Source organism: Artemia franciscana, chromosome 18 (genome assembly GCF_032884065.1).
Source record: "Artemia franciscana chromosome 18, ASM3288406v1, whole genome shotgun sequence".
NCBI lineage: Eukaryota > Metazoa > Arthropoda > Branchiopoda > Anostraca > Artemiidae > Artemia > Artemia franciscana.
In genome coordinates, this window is record NC_088880.1 from 32,508,195 (window position 1) to 32,533,581 (window position 25,387).

A 25,387-nucleotide genomic window follows, 5' to 3' on the forward strand; every position below is an offset into this window, starting at 1 on the left:
ATTAATCTTCTTTGAAATCACCAGTAGTTTTAATCCAACTCTTTTCTCTATTAAGGCATGAGAAACATCTTTTAATCTTAGTAAATACAAGTAATTTAGGTTTTTATGATTAGGTTTAAGTAAATAGGTTTTAGGTTGGGAGTAAATGGTATTTCCGGGGGGGGAGTAAATGTCTAGAGCCAAATAACCCGAAATTTATTCATTTGAACATACGAGTAGTTATAATAAAATATAATAGAATAAGATTCCTGTAATAAAATTATGTTGGATTGATCTTTGTCTATATCGAAGGTTTAGGGAGTCAAAATGGCTTCAGCCTTATAGAAAGCCAAAAATTGTACAGATGTTCTGTCCATTAGAATAGCATATTCCCTCTCTATCAATCAGGAATTGTATAGTAATAATATTTTTAAGTTCGTTGCACAGAAATATTGCTATCCAAAAGCTTTGACTGAATATTTTAATTTTGTTCAAAATTTAGATAGTTATCTAAAATCTTAATTCTCTGCCTAAAACAGTAAAAAAAAAGCTATTACATTCAAAAGAAAAATAGTTCAAACGAAATGTAAAAAAAAAACTAAAATAAAGAGCTGTAGTAAACCCAAAGACGAGTAGAAATATAGTCACATAATAATTTAAACCTAACTTAAAAGCAATTTTTTCAATGTCTCTCACTAGATCATCCAATATAAATTTGTCTATTACTTTCTGTGCACTCCTTAAGGATTTTTATGCCCCTAATTTTTTTATTTACGTTGGTTTTGTTTTTTTTAGTAAAGCGGTAGTGTTTCAGAAATATCTCGAGCCATTTTATTCGAGACTTTGTTTTTCAGATACGTGTTGCATAAACTGCAGACCAGTAGGGTTTGCTCGTTTTAAGTTTTTATATCGCTCCTTTCTTTCATCAAAAATTTTTGTTTTAAATGGGAATTAATTTTGTTCATTTTAGGCATCGAAAACATGCAATCGATCGGCCATTGTTAAAAACACTGTAAAGAATAATAGCACTACCTCACCTTGGAAAACCAGCAAAATCACTTTTTTTGCATAAAAAGCCCCTAAGTGTCTCTTTTTTCTTTTTCTTTGACGCTAGAAGGGCGCTGGAGACTGAAAACCTATTTTAAAAAAAATACCTCGACTACAACATCGTGTGCTAGCCAGTACACTAATATAGCCCATTCAGGAGTGTTTGGGCTCTACTGTTTGCTGTTCCCCCTGCTATAAGTTTATGACAGTAATACAGAAATCGAAGTTCTATCAACACTTGATTCACCTGCTTTATGCTCTTTTCGAATGTAATTTTACAAAAAAAATGTATTAACCAAGAGCTTTGAATTGATCAAGAACCTTGAATTGAGCCATTAAACAACTCTTTACTATGTTGCAGTAAAAGGTAAATTTGGTAGCGTAAATAAAAAACGGCAAGAAGGAGAAAGGAGACACATCAGTGTTTCCTGTTGAAAAAGGAGATTGTTGAAAAAGGAGGAAAAACGGCAAGAAGGAGAAAGGAGACACATGTGTGTTTCCGGTTGAAAAAAAAAGATTGTTGAAAAATTAGGAGATACGAAAAGAAGGAGAAAAGAGACGCATCAGTGTTTACTTTTGAAAAAAAGGAGAAAGTTGAAAAAGGAGGAAAAACGGCAAGAAGGAGAAAGGAGACACATCAGTGTTTCCTGTTGAAAAAAGGAGATTGTTGAAAAAGGAGGAAAAACGACAAGAAGGAGAAAGGAGACACATGTATGTTTCCGGTTGAAAAAAAAAATTGTTGAAAAAGTAGGAGATGCGGAAAGAAGGAGAAAAGAGACGCATCAGTGTTTACTTTTGAAAAAAAGGAGAAAGTTGAAAAAGGAGGAAAAACGGCAAGAAGGAGAAAGGAGACACATCAGTGTTTCCTGTTGAAAAAGGAGATTGTTGAAAAAGGAGGAAAAACGACAAGAAGGAGAAAGGAGACACATGTATGTTTACGGTTGAAAAAAAAATTGTGGAAAAAGTAGGAGATACGGAAAGAAGGAGAAAAGAGACACATCAGTGTTTCCTTCTGAAAAAAAGGAGATAGTTGAAAAAGGAGGAAAAACGGCAAGAAGGAGAAAGGAGACACATCAGTGTTTCCTGTTGAAAAAAGGAGATTGTTGAAAAAGGAGGAAAAACGGCAAAAAGGAGAAAAGAGACACATTAGTGTTTTCTGTTGAAGGAAAGAAGATTCTGTTGGTGTTCCAGGTTGAGGGCAGTAATATTCCTGATTTTCAGCCATGCTTATTACAATAGTACGTTTCGTTCCAACCCAAAAATATTTTTAAGAGTTTTCGGGTTCTATTTCGAAACTTCTATAGATTCATTTTCGCAATAAGATTTTACTTTTAAGAGCAAGTGATATGATAGTTACCATTCCTCAATCAGATGCCAAAGGCAATATTTCCTAACTAGAAAGTTCTTTTTCTAAACATGCTTTAAAATTTTTGGGTCGTTGCTTACTCTTTACAAAGCTCCAGGTGTCGCTGCAACCATGATTCTTGGTGACTTTAATTTTAGTTTAAAAGACTGTATACTGTCTATACCAGAAAAGAGCTGACAGCCATGTCTGGTGATTTCTAGAGTGAAACTTATCCTACATTGCATATCCAGTGTGTGTTATGTCCAGTTTTTCAGTCAAACTTGAAGGTTAAACTAAAGTACGACAGCACAACTTCTGAACCAGTAGTATATATTGTTCATTATTTGAAAAGTTGTACAATTTTCAACTTTCTAACATAAAATGTTATCAATGACCAATCAGAATAAAGAGTTAAGCCTAAATTATTAAAAAGAAAAAGACAGTCTGAAACCATAGGGATGATATCACCCTTCAGTATCAATATTCCAAGTGAATTCCAAAAACACTCCTATGGGACTAAGGGAAATAGAAATTAAGTTCCACATCCCCAGTCCCCTAACCTAAAAAAGAAATCCTCCTATGTTTATTTTAAACTTTTATGGAGATTCAAGGAATTTGGGAATAAAACTCGCATTTTTAAGCTCAAAGGATATTTACCCCCTCCCTCAAAAAGCTCCATAGATCCTCCTCAATAGTGCCACCTTCCGCTGGCTTACAACTCAGGTTGGATAACTTTAAGCTTTGTGAACTAAAGTAATTCAAACAATAATAAATAACCGGTAATATGGATGTATGCATTGTTGTCAAAACTTTTTTTTTTAATTTTGGTTAATATTTACCTCGAGTATCTCCTTATATTTCATAATCACAAACTGATTTCTAAGAACGAAATGGGCTTGAACATCAATTTTGAAAATTTGTTCCAGAAGCCAACTCCCCTCAAGTTACGGACTTTAAAAAAACAACAGAAATAAAAATAAAATATCATACCCAAAATTGAATATAATTGAAAGCAGTTCTTAGGTCATAAGAAAGGATCGTATTGTAGAACATTTTTGCCATTTCTTCGAGTATTCGTTCACATATTACCCTTAATCCTGGTAAATGCTCACCTCATTCATATACCAATTTCTTCCACCATCGGAAAATTGCATTGTTCATATTCTCCGTATCCCCTAATGAGCTTGAGAATGTAATAAAGATGATAAAAAAAATGGCTAGATCTACACAGACTTTTTGGAAATATGTAAAAATAGTTGTATGCGTTATTTCTGTCCCATTGCTTCATACGATCTTTCCAGAAATTTGAGAATTTACCCAACGCATCTCAAATTATAAAAAGAAGATAATACAGATATAAGTAGTTAACGGCTAATAGCTGTTTTCCCCATTATCAAAGGCATTAAAAGATTAATTAAGGAACAAATTATTATAAATTTTTATGAAAGGAATTTATTTTCCATAAGTTACTTTAGATTCAGACCGGTCAAAGGTTGTATCTAAGAAGCTAAGACTGAAACCTTACTAAATCTCAATAGCTCTTTAAATGATAAAAATCAACTCCTCTCATGCCACAAGACATCAATCACAAAATTTTACATTAAAATTAAACAGGAATTTAATTAAAATTAAATTTAATTAAGAATGAACAGGAATTAAAGGTAAAAGGCACGAATTATTAAAACCTTATTGACGAATTATTGAAATTATTGACGAATTATTGAAACGAATTATTATAACCTTACTTGCATGGCCGGAAAACTATAGTAAATGTAAACGGTCACACACCAAAACCAATTTCTCCTGATGATATATGTACCCCACAAGGTTTATTAACAGAGTCCTAATTTTCTTAACTTACATTAATGACCTGCAAAATTATTGCCTCCTTGTGACACTATGACAGTGGCTCTACTGACATCGGATAGTTTGGCTCATATATTCATCTCCCTAATAAAGCTTCATATCCTAACCCTGTTAACCTGTAACCCTGTTAGAAATCCTAACCCTGTTTTTTTTATTTCTTGATAGGGTTTATTTCAAACAACAATACTTTCAAATAGCAATGTTGTATTATTATATTCAGTTTCCAACCAACTATTTCCATGATGGGGCCATTGCTGGGGTTCCTGTTTCGTCCATCCACGTCCGATCCAAAGAACTGAAGTATTTCCTTTTTTTAAAAATAACATCAGTAAGAATAGAGAAAAGACCCGAAATATGAAGATTAAATTGTCCCAGAATGTGACGTAAAGTTTGGCCAGTGCCATGTCTGATTTCTTCGGTTTTTAACAATCTTTGCATAACAAATTTGGGTTTTAAATTTTGTTTTTAGGGGATATTAGAAGCTATAATGCTGAAAGATGTTTAAATAATTTTTTCAGTCCTTTTCATGTGCCTGCCATTTAACTTCTATTTTAATACTAAAGAAACTTTCTTCTGAGAATCGACTGTTCACTCCATATAAAGATGTCTCTCTATTTAGGTCGTCTCAGTCCCTGTTCTGCCTTTACTTGTCCCGGTGGTGGAATTTGCTCAAATCAAGGAGGTAAAGCTATTTGTGTTTGTGGAGACTGTCCCCTCTTTTATGAGCCTGTTTGTGGTGCTGATGGGGTCACGTATAACAATCTTTGCTTCTTGAAACGAGAAGGGTGTCTAAGGACTAGGAAAATTGTCCTCGCTCATCACGGAGCTTGTCGAGAAAGTTCTATATTGCAAGGTAATCATTTTCGTTCCTGTTGTGATAAATCTACTCAATCAAGTTGAGGGAATAAAAACAAAAAACAAATGTTTATAAAAATCTGAATACTGAAAAACAAGAGATACAGCTTTTGAATGGCGAAAATATAGGATTAAAAAAATCAAATAAAAAATAAAAACTGTTGGTGCGAGTAAACACTTAAATATACAAAAAGACTAATATACATAGTTATGAGCATAAAAAATGTTTCAAGAAACTAGAATGATTGCATGGGGGCATTCAGGTCCATATTTTCTCTCAATATTATCTAGGTATAACCTATTAGCATGAATTTTTCTATAAATTTCGTGCAATTGGGTTAAGTTGTAAGGGCAGCGACAGCAATCAATTTTCCTTTTATTTGGTGATATTTAATTATGGATTAATATGACACGTAAAATACAGGTGTTAGGGGTAAGAGCTATGCTATTTGTTTATTTTAGAAACATTAGCAGAGTAAATCAAAAGATATACTTGCCTCTACAGGAATTGGGACGGGTTAGGGGTATCCCCTAACCCGACTAAGAGGTTCAGTAGATATTTAGCGGGAGAGAGGGGGCAGGACCTTAAAATTAAATTTACTAGGCCTAAGTTTTTCAAATTTTCGTGAGACTTCTTCTGAAAAGGAACTAATAATATTCCTCATTTCATGTTTTTCAAAGATAGTCATACAATAAAACACCTATGATCTACCAGGTCGCTATATTTGTGCATCCTAAAGTACTTTTAGGGAAACAACTTTTTTAATGCAAAGAGTTTGGGCTCATATGAAGGATGATCTTCACACCCCGCCCCCACCCTATAGATAAATATGTACGTGGGGCATAAGATAATTTATGTGCGCGTTAAGTTTTAAGTGATGCGTGGAAAGGCAGCCATCGATAGATAGATCAAACCCAAAACGAACAAAAATCACAATAAAGCTTCTTCAACTAGTTCGTTCCCGTACTCTTAGACGACGTTGTAGAGGCAGTCTAAACAAGATTATTTTTATAGTGTTTTTTTTTTTTTTAACATTGAATGCACATTCTAAAAGAGCAGACATCATCCATATCTCCCACAAAATAAAACTGTTTTGTTTTAATCGCTTATTGAATCCATGTTTTCATTTGGGTATTGTTTTTATTGCCTGATCATAATCGAAAATTACTATATTATCCATAATGGACTTGATATTCCTCTTTTGTTTCAGAATCGATTGAGAAGTTTTATTCCGTTAGCCGTCCACAAAAAGACGAGGCAGGTGTCACTCTGTCACAAAATGATGACTGGATAAAGAAATCAAAAGGAGGCGAAGAACCAGAGGTAAGTAAACTTACTGATAAACATTATGAATGTGAAGTGAAAGAAGTAGTTCTTATATGATTCGATGTAAGTATAACGCTGTATGTACTATATTGTCTCAGCTTGTACTTATTCATTGCTATTTGTGAAATTGCCGATAATGTGGTACTTGTATATTATTCAGAACACACTCAAAAAGTGAAGTTAGGTTCTTTTGTGAAAAAAACTACGATGCAGGTACATTTTAATTAAATATTTGGTATATGTTCATTATTCAATTGATTCAATTCAGTTCAGAACACACTCAAGAATCTTGCTGAGAGAATCCTGCTTCATAGCCATAAAGACAAAACTCAATTTAGTTTGCTACGCATAGTGATAGAAGATAGTGTCTGAACATGGAATTTGAAATGAAGATTTGGGATTTGCCAAAGACCGAAAATAGAAGTTCTTAAGTTGCTTTGATGTTCTCATTGAAGTAACTCTAATAGCTTCTTTTCCCTACGTGGATCAGTAGCGACAATTGTATTTATTACTGTTGGTAGTGGTTTTATTTGTTTTTAATTTAACTTTTTTCTTTTTATCTTCTGATGAGGACGCCTAGTTTAGATACAGGCGAAATATCCGAGTTATTTTAGTCTTTCATATCTTTTCTTTCTACTGGCCGCAGTTTCGTTTGAGGTTTTTTTGTCGAGTTTTATCTCTCTTTGTTATTTGTTAAAGACTGAAAAAGAGGCAATTATATTTTTCCGGCAAAATGGGTTGTTGCCCACAACAAAACAGTGCGTCAATGGACACAACATGACTTTATAACCTAATCTAACCTGACATAGTAGTTTGTTTCACAAAAGAACTCTTCTTGGGATCATCTAATTACTGATTAAACATCGGAACTCTTTCAGATTTTATGAACACCGAAGGAAAGACAGAAGTAGATTATCTGCTGTGATTATTTGCTTTTTTAGGCTTTGCTTCTTTTTTATTATCTATTTAAAAAAAATCCAAATAAGGAGTTTTCAAAGAAAAGTATAGAGCTACAATAATCCAATATATAATGGCAGCAGCACTAGTAGTGGATTTAAAAGTTTCAAATTAATACTTTCGACCGTTCCGAGATAATGCTGACACGCACTTTTGACAACTTGGATGCACATAATGCGTATGGATTTAGTTCGAAATTCCCCTGAACACTGAAAATTTTCAGCCCTAACACCCTTAGCGTTCTTGGAAACCAAGGATCAAACATGCCCCCTTCAGAGCAACAGACCTTACGTGCAAAAATAGGCAACTTGCCTAACTTCCATCCCTTGTTCCAGGAACTCATAACTATAATGTCCCGGGTCATATCATAACTGTAAGTATAGTTATTGGACCTTTCGACTCTTCTGAGAAAATAGCTATATCAAAATTTTGATTGTCTTAGACAGGAAGGCACCTCAAATGGGTGAAAGAAGCTGGTTACCCTCAAATCAGTTTTGTCTTTTAAAATGGGAACTAGAACGTAAAATTTCCAATCGAATTAGGCCTTCCAACGTTGTTATGACAACTCTTTCCATGCGAAGTGGACTGGTGAAAAAAAAAATACATGAAGCAATATCAATGTTCACTTAGGCAGTACTATTGCACTGCCTATGATATGAGATAAGTATACTATACCAAGTGATTGGTCTTATAAATAAGAATATTGCTAGGGCTAAGGTAGGAAGTAAGGTCCGAAGTTGATTTGGTGTGGAATCAGGGTTTAATCAGGAATATGTCCTATCCCCATATATCTTGATTTTTTACGCACACTCCCCATTCAATGTATTGCCCTTCATTCAACAGATCGATTCGGCTCTTTTTGTCATTCACCTGGGGTCACAGAAAAAGTAGGTCTTTCCCAAATATTGTGGGAATTCGGTTTTTTTGCCATTCACATGGGGCCAAGAAAAGTATGTTTTTCTAAATATTGTGGGAATTTGGCTCTTTTGCCATTAACCTGGGGGTCAAAGAAAAAGTAGGTGAATGGCTTTTTTGCCATTCACCTGGGGTCAAAGAAAAAGTAGGTCTTTCCTAAATATTGGGGGGATTTGGTTTTTTGGCTATTCACCTGGGGTCAAAGAAAAAGTAGGTTTTTTCCAAAATATTGTGGAGATTTGGCTTCTCGGCTTATCTTCTGGGGTCAAGTAAGAAGTAGGTCTTTCCCAAATAGGGTGAGAAGAAGTCACAAGGAAGGATGAAATGGGAATTGGGACTTGGTGGATATTATTAAAGAGTGAGGTTTTGATTAGACTAGGTTAAGGAAGGTCAGGGCATAGCTGTTTTGGCCTCAGGTGGATTTGTGCTGCAGTGAGTCAGTAGTAGTAGAAGCATAAGTAGCAATATAGCGTCAGTTTTTCGAGCATTACAAAAACTTACCTAATAGTCAAGAAGCAGTGGGATTGCGGCAATCTTGTCCTCCTCTGTGGTTATCTTCCGTGTCTTTACTATTTGTTCTTAAACAAAGAGACAAGTTTTTTTCCACTGAAAGTAAGGAGCGACACTACAACTTAAAACGAAGACAAATTATTACGTATGTGAAGGGGATTGCCTCCTCCTTAACACATCGCTCTGTACGCTAAAGTTATTATTGTTTTAGAAAGTAGAGTTGTGACAAAGAATCAAAGTTAAGCGTAAAGAGTGAGGTGTTGAGAAGGGGGGAATACCCTTCATATGCATAATAATTTCTGTTCGTTTTACGTTTTAATATTGCTCCTTACTTTCAGTTGAAATAACTTGTTTTTTATTTAATTTCTGGTCGCTTTTTAAAATGATGCCAGGAAATCTGGCACCACCTCTGCGGAGGAACCCCTGCCCCACGGAAATATACCTTAGACAATTCAATTTCGGTGAAAATTTACCCCTAACAGTTGTTTTCAACAACTCCACGCGTAAAATTACTACGGAAAAGAGAAATCCAGACATATAAAAAGAAATTCGCTTAGGAATTCTGGCAAATTCCCCTAGTGTATAATTTCCCTGATAGGTTCACCCCTGGACACTTCACTCCCCTTGCAAAATACATCTGTGAAAAAACCCCATCAGGAAATTAGCCCCCCTTCCTATACGAAAATGTATACATACTTCCCAATAACAAATACTATGCGTAAACAATGGGGAAATTTTATAACTTAAAGGCTTTTCCCCTGAGGCTGTGAGGGTCAGGTTAAATCCAAATACACAGTTTTTGGGCCTTTAAATTATGATTAACAAAAGGGTTATCTCAAAATCTTCATCGGACTATTTTGGGATAAAAAGGGCGGGGAGGGGGCTTAGTTGCCTTCCGATCTTTTTGGTCACTTAAAAAGGACACTAGAACTTTTAATTGCTGTTCGAATGAGTTCTCTCATGATATTTTAGGACATCTAGGTGGATACGATCACTCAGGGGAAAAAAATTTGTCCTTTTTGCAGATATAAGCTTGAAACCTTTACAGTAGGGTTTTCTGATATGTTGAATCTGATGGTTTGATTTTCATTAATATTCTATGACTTTTAGGTACTCTTCCTCCTTTTTTCGAAAATCAGGCAAATTTTCTCTGACTCGTAGCGTATATAATGGGTAAGATTAAATTTAATTAAACTTATATATTTGAAATCAGCATAAAAAGTCAATTCAATTGATACATCTTATTAGCAATAACAGTTCGTTACCACAAACTGTTTGAAATGGATCTTCTTTCTACGTCTGAGTGGAATGCCATATGCCAGGTGAGGTGAAAAAATGCTTTGTCCGAATGGCTTAATTTTTATGCTTCAAAGTAAATAATTTATAAATTTGATATTACCTAGACTTTATGAATATATTAAATAAATAAAAACTTTTTTGAACTGAAAGTAAGGTGAAATATTGAAATTTAAAACGAACAGATATTATTACGTATATGAGGGTATTTGTCCTCTAGTCATATTCACTCTTTACACTAAAGTTTCTTCCAGTTCTTTAAGAATGACCCCTGAATCACAAAAGTCGTTTAATTAGAATAGGTAGCTCTTTTGAAAGTACTAAAAAAAGGTTAGCGTAAAGAGCGAGATATTAGCTAGGGGGTGAACCTCCTCATATACATAGCAATTTCTGTTCGTTTTAAGTTTCAACGCTGTTCCTTACTTTCATCTGAAGACTTGTTTTTTTAGTTAATTTTTGGCCATTTTGTAACTAATACTGGAGAATTTGGCACCCCTTCATAGAAATGTCCCTTACCCCTTGAAAAAATCTTCCATGAATCCTCCCACGTTACCGCCTCCCTCGATCTCTCCCTTCACCATGAAAAATTCCTCCTGAAAACGTCTTTATACTTCCCAACAACCAATACTATGTGTAAACAGTGGGCAAAATTCATAGCTTGTAGCCTTTCCCCTGGGACTGTGAGGGATTAAATCATTCTCAAAGACATAGTTATTGTATTTTCGACTATGCTGAGCAAAATGCCAATCTCAAAATTTTGATCAGGTGACTTTGGGAAAAAGTGAGCATGGGAGGGTGCCTAGTTGCTCTCCAATATTCTGGTCCCTTAAAAAGGGCGCTAGGACTTTTAACATCTGTTTGAATGAGCTCAATCGTGCTATTTTAGGATCACTGGATCGATACCACCCTTGGAAAAAAAAACAACAATCAAATAAACACGCGTTCGTGATCTTTCTTCTGGCAAAAAGTACAAAATTTCACATTTTTGCAGATAGGAGCTCAAAACCACTGCAGTAGGGTTTTCTGATACCCTGAATCTGATGATGCTATTTTCATTAAGATTTAATTATTTTTACAGGATTTTTTCTCCTTTTATGGATAAACGAGGCAAATGTTTTCAGGGTCGTTACTTCTGGGTAGGATTAAACTTACATATTTGAAATCAACATGAAAAACCGATTCCTTTTGCGCATCTATTTGTATCAAATTCCGTTTTTTAAGGATTTCGGATACTATTGACCCGGGTCGCTCCTTACTTACAGTTTATAACCACGAACTGTTTGATATGATTCATGCCCTTGAATATGAGCTTTGCAAATATATGATTTTGTGAATCTATATTTGTAAATATGCATGTATATATGACAGTTTTGGTCCTACTCTAAAATTCGTCATATTTTTTTTTCCAAATTTTAGTTCTTGTCAATGTTTGAGTGATGCTTTTCTTTCTCTTGGTTAATTAAGAAAGAGGAAATAAATTATTCCTGAATAAGTAATTTCAATAGGATTTTCGTCGGAAAATTCTATAGGATGCAGAGTAGTTCTTAAGCAAAGCCTTTTATTAGTAGCTTGAAAGAAACTTCCTCTCTATTTCTTCATAACAAGTGATCCAAGTGAGCTGCTATTCTTAAGAGCCTATACTTGAAAGGAAAGCACTTAAGCCTACTTTCCTTCTTTCGCTTCTGTTGTCTAAGGTTTTCTGTAATTGAATTATTCGACCGTTTTTACACAAAGTCATGATGGAGAAGATTTATTGCGACATTAAATAGATAGAGTTGCGCTAAAAGCTTTTAACCAGTATGAGAATTAAAGTTGGAGAGCAAGGTTTCATCAAGATTTATACCGATTATAATCAATTTTATAATCAAGATTTATAAGTGTAAAAAATATAAACAAATATTTATCACCTGTAACCCGTGCTTTTTTATTACGCAACGGCTTTCAAGATTCATTTGCCATATTTTGACAAATATGCCAAAATATGGCATATTTCCCCCCTTCCTTCCTTCTCAAAATAAGCTGATCCTCTTCCGAAGCAACACCTTAAATTTTAAAGAGGCAAAGATGAAATTTGCACCAAAAAAATCCAAGATCACCACTTTTCATGGATACTAGTTTCGTAAAAAAAAGAAAAAAAAAGATGTGTCACAACCATGCAAATATTTAGTAAAAAAGATTAATACAGAAATTTAAGGTTCCTCTCATTTTGTCTGGAATCCATTTTTAATTATAATTTCTTTTTATTTTAGGTTTTATTTTTTTTTCTTACTAATTTCTGTTTTTCGTATAACTTTTAACATACTTCTTCGATTTTGTTGGAAAATGTTCATTAAATGAATAATTAGCCAAAGATAGGATTAAAACAAACGACATCAAACAGCTCAAAAAAGTGCGGCTTCTTATAGGAGCAGCTGCATTGAGAGTCAGCAAATTGTTATTGTTTAAATTTTTGGGACAAAAGCCATATCCAAATTCATACCCATAACCATACATCATATCCAAAATAATACAAGCTAGGAGATGATCACTCATCGTGACCTGGTGTACTTTTCCCATCACACATTCAACACTTCTGCCACATCATATTTCTTCACATCAGATATCGTCAAACTTTGTGTCACATCTCAAAAATGTCTACCTTGTGTACCATGCGCCACATGTACGCCACGTGTACCATGCGCTACCATTCGCCACATGGTGTTCACGACTTTCGTAAGTAGACAATCCTTCGAAATAGACTATCAAGCGTTTCTTCCTTTAGCAATTTTCCTCCATAGCAATTAAAAAAAAAGAAAAAAAAAGAAAAAAAAAAAATTAGTCTGCGAACCGTGATTAGAGCATTGGAAACTACAGAAATTACATTGGGAGAGGCGATAAAGAAATATTTAACAAAAGTTGGAATTAATCCGAGAAATAAAAAGTGAAGCTTCGGATAGATTGGTATGTAAAAGAAGCGTGCATAGCTGAGTAAAAAAATTCAAAAGCAAAATTTAAAATCTAGCACATAACTACGAAAAAACATACGAAATAAGCACGGAAAATTGGTGGTCAATGGTAAAAAACAATGTACCGTCACTTGAAGGATTCTACCTCTTCGGTGGACTCTGAAATAGTGACGAGATGTACTATCTTGAATCCGTTCCATAGTACAGTGCCTTATAGAAAAATGCTGTTTGTGAAATACGGAGCTGAACGAGCCGCAGAAGCGTTTAGTTCCAGTCAAAAGTAAATATAAGAAAAGTAATCCAACCATCTCGTATTAGTAAAAAGTATGGGAAATAGGATACTTCGGAAGTTATAAAATAATAATACATATAAGCATAAGCAAAAGAAAAATGAAAAAATGATAAGAAACTAGGCGAAGCAAGGTAAAATATAACGTAACTTTTGCTCCAATCTTCGATTTCGCAGGCTGATATTTTATATTACTTTTGTGTATGTGCTTTTGGTTAATTAATTTTGTTTATGGTGTTATCTGAAAGAAGAGCTTGTGGCAGATGTTTAATGTGTGAGATTGATTGTGTCATTAAGAAATCTATCTTTTTTTTGAATGTAAGTTATGACAATATTTTACATTTTTTTTGTAGTGTTGTCGTTTATTGCCCGAGACACTTATAGAAAATTGAATTCTCGATCTCTTCCCATCTCTCTCTCTCTCTCTGTCCCTCTGCCTCTTTTTCTCTCTCTCTCTCTCTCTCCATCTCTATATTCCTCTGGCGTTTTTTTCCCTCTACCTAACTTTCCCTCTTTTAGCCAAAGCATACGCAAAACTAATGAAAACTGTCAAATACAGGAAATTAATTGTACCCAATGCTAGTGTTCCGTGCTGCTACACTTTTTACTGAGCAAGAGATTTTTTTGAATCATTGCTGAATTCTAGGGAATATATTCGCTGTGTCCCTCCTCCTTTTTGCCTTGGATACATTCCTCTATCGGAAGTAATAATTATTATAAGCAACAATTTTCTATGAAATTAAGAGAGACGAAGAAACCACCTCTGCTTTCGGCTTTTTCACACTTTGATGTCACCGAGAACTTTGTATCCTATGAATATACTTGCATCCAGTTTTCATCTTAAAAAAAAAGTTGCTACGGCAAGGGTCAAGGAAGAACATCAGTTTCATCCACAAGGAAAACAACATGTGAAAAAAAAAACACAAAAGTAAATTAAATCTACAAATAAAGCAAATGAAAATTAAGAAAAACAGGTATAATATTTCAAGTAAGACTAAAATATTTCAAAAATAACAGAAGTCCAAATTTTTCGAATTCACATCCGGATTTCGTTATCAGCAGAAAAAAATAAATTCAACAGAACATAAAAGGAAAAGGTAAAAAATAGCAAAAAATCGAAGCGAAAAAACCCATCTGATAATAAAATGCTATCATTTGGAATATTATACCCGATTTTCAGTATTTTCGTTTGTTTTATTTGTAAATGGAAAAGCATGGTGGCCTGAAAAACCTTTCCAGAATTAATACTTAAGTTAGATTAAATAGCAAAATTGCTCGATTAAATTGGTAATTGGGCGTATTCTCTTTTTTAATTTAAAGAGGTAATAGAACTGAATTTCCGTAAAAGAGACATCTCTTTTGTAGTCAAAGAGTTCGTGTGGTCAATGTAATAAGAGTTCGTGTGGGCTCAATAGTAAACGAAACTCTAAAAAACAGAATTTTGATACTAAGAGATACATCAAAGGAATTGGCTTTTCATGCTGATTTTAAACATATAAATTTCATTATATTTAGTCTTTGTCATCAAAACTAACGAGCCTGAGAATATTTGCTGTGTTTTGGAAAATAGGGGGAAACACCCCCTAAAATCATAGAATCTTAACGAAACTCACACCATCATATTTAGCGTATCAGATAACCCTGTTGCAAAAGTTTCAAGCTCCTATCTACAAAATTGTGGAACTTCGTTTTTTTTTTGCCGGAAGACCGATCACGGGTGTGTGTTTATTTGTTTTCTGTTTTTTCCCAGGGGTCATCGTATTGACTAATTGGTCCTACAATGTCGCAAAAGGGCTCGTTCTAAAGGAATTGAAAAGTTTTCGTGCCCTTTTTAAGTGACAAAACAATTGGAGAGCACCTAGGCCCCCTCCCACGCTCATTTTTTTCCCAAAGTCAAGGGATCAAAATTTTGAAATAGCCATTTTGTTCAGCATAGTCAAAAACCATAATAACTATATCTTTGGGGATGACTTACTCCCCATAGCCCCCGGGAGAGGGGCTGCAAGTTACAAATTTCGACCAGTGTTTACATACAGTAATGGTTATTGGGAAGTGTACAGACGTTTTCAGGGAGATATTATTGCTTTAAGGAGGGACTGAGGAAAGGGGATTATGTGGCAAGACCATTCCTTGGAGGAATATGCCATGGGGCAAGAGAAATTCAATGAAGGGGGCGTAGGATTTTCTAGCATTACTATTAAAAAACAATGAAATAATAAACATGAAAAAAAAAATTCTACTGAAAGTAAGGAGCAACATTGAAACTTAAAAATGAACAGAGATTATTACGCATATGAGGGGTTCTTCTCTTCCTAAATACCTCGCTCTTTATGCTAAAGTATTTTTGGCACTTTGAACTATTTATTCTGCGGCCTTTCTTATTCAGGGATCAGTCTTAAAGAACTGAGACAAAACTTAAGCTTTAGTGTAAAGAGCGAGGTATTAAATAGGGGACAAACCCCGTCATATACATAATACAAATATAAGAATATAGAAGTTGGTTACGTCATTTCATTCTTAAGTTATGTATATTTTTTACTAATAAAAACGTTCGTTAAAAACTAAAAGTTCTAGTTGCCTTTTTAAGTAACCAGAAAATTGGAGGGCAACAAGACCTCCTACGCCACCTCTTATTTCTTAAAATCGTCAGATCAAAACTAAGAGAAAGCCATCTAGCTAAAAAAAATGAATTAATATGCAAATTTCATTTTAATAATTTATGTGCGGAGAGCCAAAATAAAACATAAATTAACAAAAAACGTTCAGAAATTAAACAAAAAAAACTAGTTTTTTTTTAATTGAAAGTAAGGAGCGACATTAAAAATAAAAACGAACAAAAATTACTCCGTGTATGAAAGGGGCTGTTTAATAAAGTATTTTACTGTTTAATAAAGTAGAATTTAGAGAAAGGGTCAAATTTTAGCGTAAAGAGTGGGGCGCTGAGAAGGGAACAGCCCCTTTCATACACGGAGTAATTACTATTCGTTTTAAGTTTTAATGTCGCTCCTTACTTTCAGATAAAAAAAATTAGTTTTTTATTATTTAATCTATGATAAAAAAAACGACCTGCCAAAAAAAGTAAACAACATGTATCCGTGACCAACTTCTTCGGAAAGAATACGAAATTTTGGTGTTTTGTAGGTAGGAGTTTGAAGCCTTTTTTGTAATTATCCCTTATTACTAAATTTGATATTGTTACTTTCATCAAATTACTCCCCCCATAAAATAGTAAAAATGTTCTTAGGCTAGTAGCTTAGGTCAGTGTATTCTAAGTTAAAGATTTTATATAGCCTATTTGGAATCACTATAAGTAAAACAAGGTTTTAAAGTAGAATCTCTTTTCTACAGTTAAACACTGAGGAAATTGACCAAATGAATAGCTTCACTAGTAACTGAGGCAGTATTAATAGTTGGAAGGTGAGTAAAAGGAATATATAAAATGTAGAATGATTCAACCACATAGTGTCCTTTGGTGGCTCGAAAAAGTTTGCAAAAATAGAATATGGCATTGGTCAAGTAAAGGTCTTAAAAGTTGGGCCTCGAAAAATTCAAAGGGGATATTATTTTATCTTTTATGTTTGATCTTCTATAAGCTAAATTTTTTCCAGAGGCATTGTCTGATGAATGTCTTATGTGCTCATTAGAGTAACTGTATCAAACAATTCGTGGTAACAAACTGTAAGTAAGGAGTGACCCGGCTGAAAAGTAACCAAAACTCTAAAAAGGTGAATTTGAATACCGATATATACATCAAATGAATTGGATTTTATGCTAATTTTAAAACATGGGTTTCATTAAGTTTAGTCTTACCAATCAAAGGTTACGAGCCTGAGAAAATTTGCCTTATTTTTGAAAAAAATATCTTAATACAAATTATGTTACGTAACGAACTTCTATATTCGTACATTTTTACTATATATATGAGGGGGGTTGCCCCCTCATTGATACCTCGTTATTTACACTAAAGCTTTAATTTTGTCCCAATTCCTTAAGATTGGCCCCTGAATCACAAAGGCTATAGAATAAATAGTTGAAATTCCTAGAAATACTTTAGCTTAAAGAACGAGGTATTTAGGAAGAGATGACCCCCCCCCCCATATGCGTAATAATCTCAGTTCGTTTTAAGTTTTAATGCTGGTCCTTACTTTCAGTGGAAAAAACTTCTCCATATTTATTTTTTCATTGTTTTTTTTAAATAATGCTAGAAAATCCTGCGCCCCCTTCATGGAATTTCTCTTCTCCCATGACAAATTCCTCCAAGGGAAGATCCTCCTACGTAATCCCCTTCCCTCAACCCCCCAAACCAAAAAATCCCCCTGAAAAGGTCTGTACACTTCCAAACAGCCATTACAGTATGTAAACGCTGGTCAAAGTTTTTAACTTGCAGCGCCTCCCCCAGGGACTGTGGGGGAGTGAGTCAGCCCCAAAGACATAGTTATAATATTTTTCGACTATGTTGAACAAAATGGCTTTCTCAAAATTGCGATCCGTTGACCTAGGGAAAAACTGAGCGTGGTTACATTTTTTTTTTGTTAGAATGAGCCCTCTCGTGACATTCTAGGACCACTTGGTTGATATGATCACCCCTGGGAAAAAAAACAAACAAACAAACAAATAAACACGCACCCGTGATCGGTCTTCTAGCAAAAAATACTAAGTTCCATATTTTTGTAGATAGGAGCTTGAAATTTCTAAAGTAGGGCTCTCTGATACGCTGAATGCGATGGTGTGATCATTAAGATCCTATGACTTTTAGAGGGTGTTTCCCCCTATTTTCCAAAACAAGACAAATTTTCTCTCGCTCGAAACTTTTGATAAGTAAGACTAAATTTGATGAAACTTATATATTTAAAATCAGCATAAGACTCCGATTCTTTTGATGTATCTATTAGTATCAAATTTTTGTTTTTTAGAGTTTTGCTTACTGTTGAGCCGGGTCGCTCCTTACTACAGTTCGTTACCACGAAATATTTGATGAAGATAAAGTCCATGACAGTTAACCTAGATTCTAGAAAAGTGAAGATTTCTAGGTCACATTTTACAGATGATATGATGTTAAATGTCTTGCTCGTCGATAATCCAGCTACAAGGCCGTACACACATAACTTTTTTTTCCAGTACCGATTTCAGATTTGCGCAAAACGCAAGATTTCAAGCCAACTGCAGTTTATCAATTGCTACATTATTGATCTCAGCTTAGTTCTTTTGATTTTCCTGCCGAAGAGAAGGGAACCATTGAGGATTGACACACCTCAGGGACATATTTTTGAAAATCTTTTTGTGCCGTTTTTTTAAATCAGCACCGAGAACTAGAGCATTTTTCAAGGTCAGTGCCAAAAAAGCTATGTGTATCCGGCCCTTAAGGCACAACGAAAGCAGGATGATCTCGAATGGGTTGAGAAGGGTATACAGGAAAACATTTTGAGGAAATAAGAACTCCGTAAGAAAGAGTAAACATTAAATCTCTGAATAGGTAGGAATGGAGCTCTTAGCTGTTTCATAATATAATTTCCTGTTATAAAATTACTACTACTACTAACAACTGAAAGCAGCACCAGGCTGAATGAGGCCAACACTATGCAACTATGCGCTGTTCTCCTCCGTCCGTACCACCCTCTTTCCACCCTCCCAAGAAGTTCCCATTTCCCCTAAATCTTTCCTTATGACATCCTCCCACCCCGACTGGGAACGAACTGATTTGTTTGGACCTATACTGTTTGCCAAAAAGGATAATCTCTGTCCATTTGCCATCCTTCATCCACAGAATAAGAGATTGTTCAGTAGTCTACATATGTAAAACGCACCCCAACTACCCAACTTTCTCTTATGCCTCTGTCTTATTACAGATATGTCTGTTGGTGCAGCATTTCATTAAGAGTCGTGAGAATCACTCTTTAGCACCCTAAAATTAGAACTATAAATTGCCTTATGACATTATGAAAGGCTGTTCAGATGGTCACCAAAGATTTAAAAAGGCTTAGAAAGCCATCTGGATATAAATGATGGTATTTGCTTATGACAGGCCCTGGCGTAGTTCCATGGATTATATTTGTGACATAAATGAAATATTTACTGCTTCGCAGCGGAGGGGCGTAAAATTGTGTCTCAAGAAATAATATATGTCCCCAGAAATAATATATTTACACAAGATAAACTGCGGGATCAATAAAGTATAGCTTATTATTTGCCAGATAAAAGTCATTTGCAAGAAAGTTTAGAGAAACTAAATAAGAAACAGATTAAGATTTATGCTCCCTATGAAAATTTTTGGTGCGTTATTTTCCTGCAATCTACCAGATTGAAATTTCAATTTCATTTTCTAACAGATTGAAAGTGTTTGAAATTTTCTTCGCGTTATTATTATTATGTTTTGTTTTAAAAAAACATTAAATTTTTGCAAGTTCTAATCATTTTTTAAGAAACAGTCAAAGCAATATTATAATTGTAGCTTGGTGAATTAATCCGGTTCGAATCCTAGTGTACCCAATTGTTCAGTTTGGGACGGGAGTCAGTGGCGTGACTCTGTAAGCTTAGCCAGAGTCGACCCAGCTTTAAAAAGGTACCTGGAAAAATCTGGGGAAGGTAAACAGGAAGGGTGTGCGAAAGCACAGGATGGTTGGCCCCCAACCCCCCATTGCACTTCCTGGCTGAAGGGCCAAGAAACGGAAATCAGCACCGCCGGTAGGGACTGTAAAGTCTAATGCCGTATCCTTTACCTTTTTTTTTATAAGCCTGTTCGACAATTTTGTTTTACAAGGAACAATTACAAGATACATTTTTAATGTTTCACTTTTTTTACCCTTTAAAAAGACTGGGGCTAATCATTTTTGGAAGGATTGAATATTTTTATTAATCAATTGAGGCATGAATAAAGGGCAAATGGAACTTTATCATCGAAAAAAGCGTGGTGGTAGAGGGGAGGGTGGTTCTGTTAGTATGAAGTCCTCTTTTAGTTACAACAGGTGTTTTCTCGAAAATCCTACAGCCTTTCTGTGACGAAAAAATAAAAGTGAAAATAGGGATAAGTCCTTTTATTAGACAGTGTAACCAGAGACGAAAAGCTCTTGATATTTCGACCACATACAGCACTGATCGCCATCATCAGATAAACATTTGCTCATCAGCCATTTATCTGCTCATGACGATCACCGTTGTATGTGTTTGAAATATCCAGAGCTTTTTGCATCTGTTTTTACTGTCTACTGAAAGGACTTGTCCCTGTTTTATTTTTTAGTTGCATCAATTTTTACTTTTTAAGTTTGACTTTTTTAGGTCTAACTTTCTATTTTACAGTGCTGTATTGCATTGGGTTGAGTAAACAAATCCACTCATTCATTAAATACTTTTTCATATTCAGTGCGTCCCAGTCAAGTGAACCACAGAAAAACAGAGGGACTGCTTGTAAAACTCTCATGACTAAAGACATATTTAATCTTTTTATTGGCTTAAATTTTCATACTAGAGAACTAATCAGGTGGACTTTAATTTTGTATTCTTTTTAATAGCGTAAAATTTTACATAGGAAAACCAATCAGTTGGAATTTAATTCTCTGTTATTTTTAATAGCTCAAAATTTCATTAAGAGAATTAAAAATTTTTGTTCTTTTCAATTGCTTAAAATTTTACATGGGAGAACCAATCATGCGTAACTTAATTTTCTGTGTTTTTAATAACTTAAATTTGCAGAAAGAACAATCAATCAAGTAGAATTTAATTTCCTGTGAATTTTAATGGCGTCGAATTTCACATAGGAGAACCAATCAGGTGGAATTTAAAATTACTCTTCTTTTTGTAGCTCAAATTTTCACAAAGGGGGGCCAATACTGTGGAATTTGATTTCTGTTCTTTCTAATAGCTTAAATTTCCACATAAAAGGATCAATCAAGTGGAACTTAATTTTCTGATGGCTAAGAATTTCACACAGAAGAGCCAATCAGGTGGAATTTAAAATTTCTGTTATTTTTTATAGCTTAAGTTTCCACAAAGGAAAACAATCAGGTTAAATCTAATTTTCTGTTCATTTTAATGCCTTAGAATTTTACATAGAAGGACAAATCAGGTGGAATTTAAAATTTCTGTTCTTTTTTTATAGCATAAATTTCCACGAAGAAGAACCAATCGAGCGGAATTTAATATTATGTTCTTTCTAAAAGCTTAAGTAACAATCTAGTTATAACCAATACGTTGTTTGTGCCTAAAATGGCCATTAAGTTAAAATGGTATTCACGTGATGGTACAGTAGCAAACCATATTGGTTATGTTATAGTAAACTGAAGACTGGCAGGATTAGTACAAGATTCTAGGGTATATAGAAGTGTTGTTATTGATGTTAAAAGTTAATATTACCATCTTGTAGTGTCTAGGATTAATTTAAAGCTGAAATTTTGGAAGGGTAACTACCTCCCGGGAGGTTATGATGTTGGTAGACCCCAGGAAGAAAATTTGAGAGAAAATATCCAGGGACAATTGGATACAAAAGTTGAGAATTTAAAATTCAACAGTGTGGAAGATGGTTGGAATAACTTTGGAGAACCGATTTGTGAAGTTGCTGAGGGTGTCTTAGTGAAGAAAGTTAGAACTGCAGCTAGGAATATTAGTGACAAGGTTTTATGTTTAATAGAGAGGAGAAGAGGCTTGTACAAGAATTATGTGAGTGATAGGTCATATGAAAACAAAAAGGATGTATAGAATGTGGAAAAAGCATTTAAATATGAACTAAGGAAGTACGAAGTGGGACCATGGCTAAAATTGCAAAGGATCTGGAAGATGTAGCTAGAAGACATAATAGTAAAATTTTGTACTGGCATGATAATAAATTGAGAGGGACTACTCAATCCGGACTTGTCCCTGTTAAAGGTAGGAATGGGGCCACAATTAATAATAACGCAACAGTTAATAGAGATGGGCAGACCATTTTAAAAATGTGCTAACCCAAGAGGGAGTTACAGGAAATGATATAGAGGAAAATAAAAAAGTTTGTGATACCTTGGATGTGAAGAAAGATTTATTCTTTGAGGACGAATTAGTGATAGTACTAAAAGGATTAAAAAATAATAAGGATCCAGAGGTTGGTAGTGTGGTAAATAAGTAAAATCAAATAAGGTGGCTCTGAGGTTAGAAATCCGGTACTTAAGAGCATAAATATGATTTTTGAAAAAGAGAAAACACTTAGTGATTTCAGAAAAAACACTAATTAAACCCCTGTACACGAAAGTTGATAATAGTGTGTGTGGTTATTATTGAGGTATTAGTCTGGTCTTTGTAGGTACCAAATTACTTAGTAATATTATAATTTCTAGACTGAAAGATTCTGTAGACAAAGTTTTAATAGAAGAACAGTGCGGTCTTAGAGTAGGAAGAGGATGTATCCACCAAATTTTTACTCTTTGACTAATAACTGAGAAATTCCTAAGTTGTCAAACACATTTGGTCCTCAGTTTTATACATTATCAGCAAGCGTTCGATTTTGGTGACAGAAGAGCTTTAGCAAAGGTATTATTCTTGTATGATATACCAAACTAATACATTAAAGCGATTAGTACTATGTACGAGAAAAACACTGCTGTGGCTAAGGTAGGAAATGAGGTTAGCAGCTGGTTCTGGATTAAATCAGGATTTCAGCAGAATTATGTTCTATCCCCCTTTATGTGAATCCTTTGGAAGATTTTGTCTTAAAGAGCACAGGGAAGGCAATGGGAGACCACTAAATCAAATGGGGAGGAAAAACTCTCCTGGGCTTAGATTATGCTGATGACTTAAGCATCCTAGATGAAAATGTGAACAAAATGAATGAACATTTAGAGGTTTTGCGAGTTCAGGGTGCTAGAATAGGTTTCAATATTAATTTTAAGAAGACTAGGTCACTAAGGCTAGGAAAAAATGAAGATGAAAAGGTGACGCTGGGTAATGGAATGATTGATCAGGTAGGTAGTTACTTACCTTGGTAATATTATTAGTAAAGACGGTGGGAGCAGTAAAGATGCTAAAAGTAGAATAGCCGAGGCTCAGGATGTTTTGTCATAGTTAAAAAAAAAAATTTGGAAGAATAAGAAGATAAGTTTGCAAACCAAGATTGGGATGACAGTGGTCAAATGTTAGTCCGTTAGTCAAATCGTTAGTCTGTTTACTCTGAAGCATGGGCGCTTAAAAAAGTGGATGAAGATTGGCTTGATATTGTCTAGAGAAATTGGCTACGGATTTTTGTGGGTACCCGACTGACTGACCGTATTTCAAACAGTAGGCTCTACGAAAAATGTGGTTCAATCCCACGTTCTTTAGTTATAATGGAAAAAAGGTTGAGATGGCTACGGCACGTTCTGCGGATGAAGGGTGACATATTGGCGAAGACTCTCCTTTTCAGCCAACTGTCTAGGGCTAAACGGAAAGCATATTTTCCTTGTCTTGGGTGGGAGGGTGTCATAAAGAAAGATTTAAAGGAAATTGGAACTCTCTGGGAGGGTGTAAAGAACGAGACTTTGAATAGATTTGGATGGAAGAGTAGCGTGCGTAGGTGTGTTGGACTCAGGCGACTTGGTGCTGCCGTGAGTTGTTAGTAGTAGAGGTTGTAGCAGTTTTACCATTGAATTATAAGAAATATATGGCCCTTTTTCTCTTTGAATGAACTATTTTTGTGATGTGTTACTTACGGATCATTTTGGGAACTAATTTTGTTTAGTTCCCAAAGCGATTATTGATATATTCTTTAAATATGATTCTTTTGATTGCCGAATTTTTTTTTTTGTACAGTGGGTTTTTCTAATAATGAAACAAAAGATGACGAGCACGACTCAATTCTGAATGTATTTTGTGGATGGGCTAGGGTAATTTCGATAAAAGAACTCAGTACTGTTTTTTCGACTTGCTTCCATCAGCATAACCTTTATCTCATTACTAGACATAAAAAAAAACTCCTGTATTTTTTTTAGTCTCGGTGTTTACGTTACGTAAGCTTATAGAACTAAGTTTTGCAGCGTTTGTGTAAAAACTCTTCAAGGTTTTCAGTAAAATACCCACTGCAGTGGCGAAATTAGAGGACCTTAAATTACACATATCCCTTGACACCAGAATAAACTAAAGCTTAGTCTGTTGACGTTGCGTGTTTCCCAATAAGTAATTGGTAATCCTCAATATTTTTTTCCTCCTTATCAACACAAAGATTAAGCAATTTTCTAAAAAAAAAAGGCTTTCCTCTTTACAGCAAAAAGTCATAGCCAGATATTATTTGACAACATTTGATTAAGTAACCTGCAGTAAAGTATTTAGGTTGAATTGAAATCCTTTCTGAATTAAAGGAAGAAAAAATTATTTGTAAATCAGAGCAAATTTTCTTTGTATTAATAATCCAGACTTTAAATAAGTGGAAGGCGTGTTTTAATTTAGAAAGTATGCTCTCTTAGAACAGCTATTCATTTTAAATGACGAAGTTTCCCGCAGTCGCTTCAGAGTGAACCCTTTTAGCAGCTGTGTCAATTGATCCGAGGCAAAGATTATGGAGTAAAATTATGAAGTAAAAATATTATCTCGCATGAATTTCGTAGATTCTCAATATAAAAAATGGGTGATCATTTCCATCTTTTCAATTATTCAAATATTGTACCAAAATATGATTTCCTTACTCTATTCGGTTGAAGACATTACATACAATTTAAATTAAAAAAAATTACCGTTCTAATTTTCAATTAAATTAAAAAAAAATAGCTCTGTATTTTTCAAATAAAATAGCGACATTAAAACCAAAAACGGACAGAGAGCATTTCGTAAATAAGGGTGGTTACTTCCTCCTCAATTCACCCCGTCTTTAGCTAGAGGCTCCCTGCTCTTTAAGCTGAAGTTTTCGGAGTGCTTTAAATACATTTATTATTCAGAATCAATAGACCCTGTATTTTGGCAGTCGTTCGTGAAGGAATATGACTAAAATTCAGTCTTTTTATGTAAAAGGCCGGGAGTTGAGGTATGGACAGCCCAATTCACTCGCGGATCTTTTGAATTTCACTCTTCGCTTTCATTGAAAATAATCTTTTTTAATTTAATTTTAGCTTGATTTTAATATCCTATCC

The 25,387-nt window shown here is 34.5% G+C and overlaps 1 protein-coding gene across 1 annotated transcript in view; it reads left to right on the forward strand.

Moving 5' to 3' along the window:
• Positions 1 to 25,387, forward strand: part of LOC136038883 (agrin-like) — a 209,988-nt gene that overhangs the window by 111,940 nt on the left and 72,661 nt on the right. The window contains exons 4-5 of the mRNA XM_065722350.1: positions 4,857 to 5,090; positions 6,304 to 6,416. Coding sequence (XP_065578422.1) covers positions 4,857 to 5,090; positions 6,304 to 6,416 — 347 coding nt within the window. The remainder of the gene's footprint in view (positions 1 to 4,856; positions 5,091 to 6,303; positions 6,417 to 25,387) is intronic.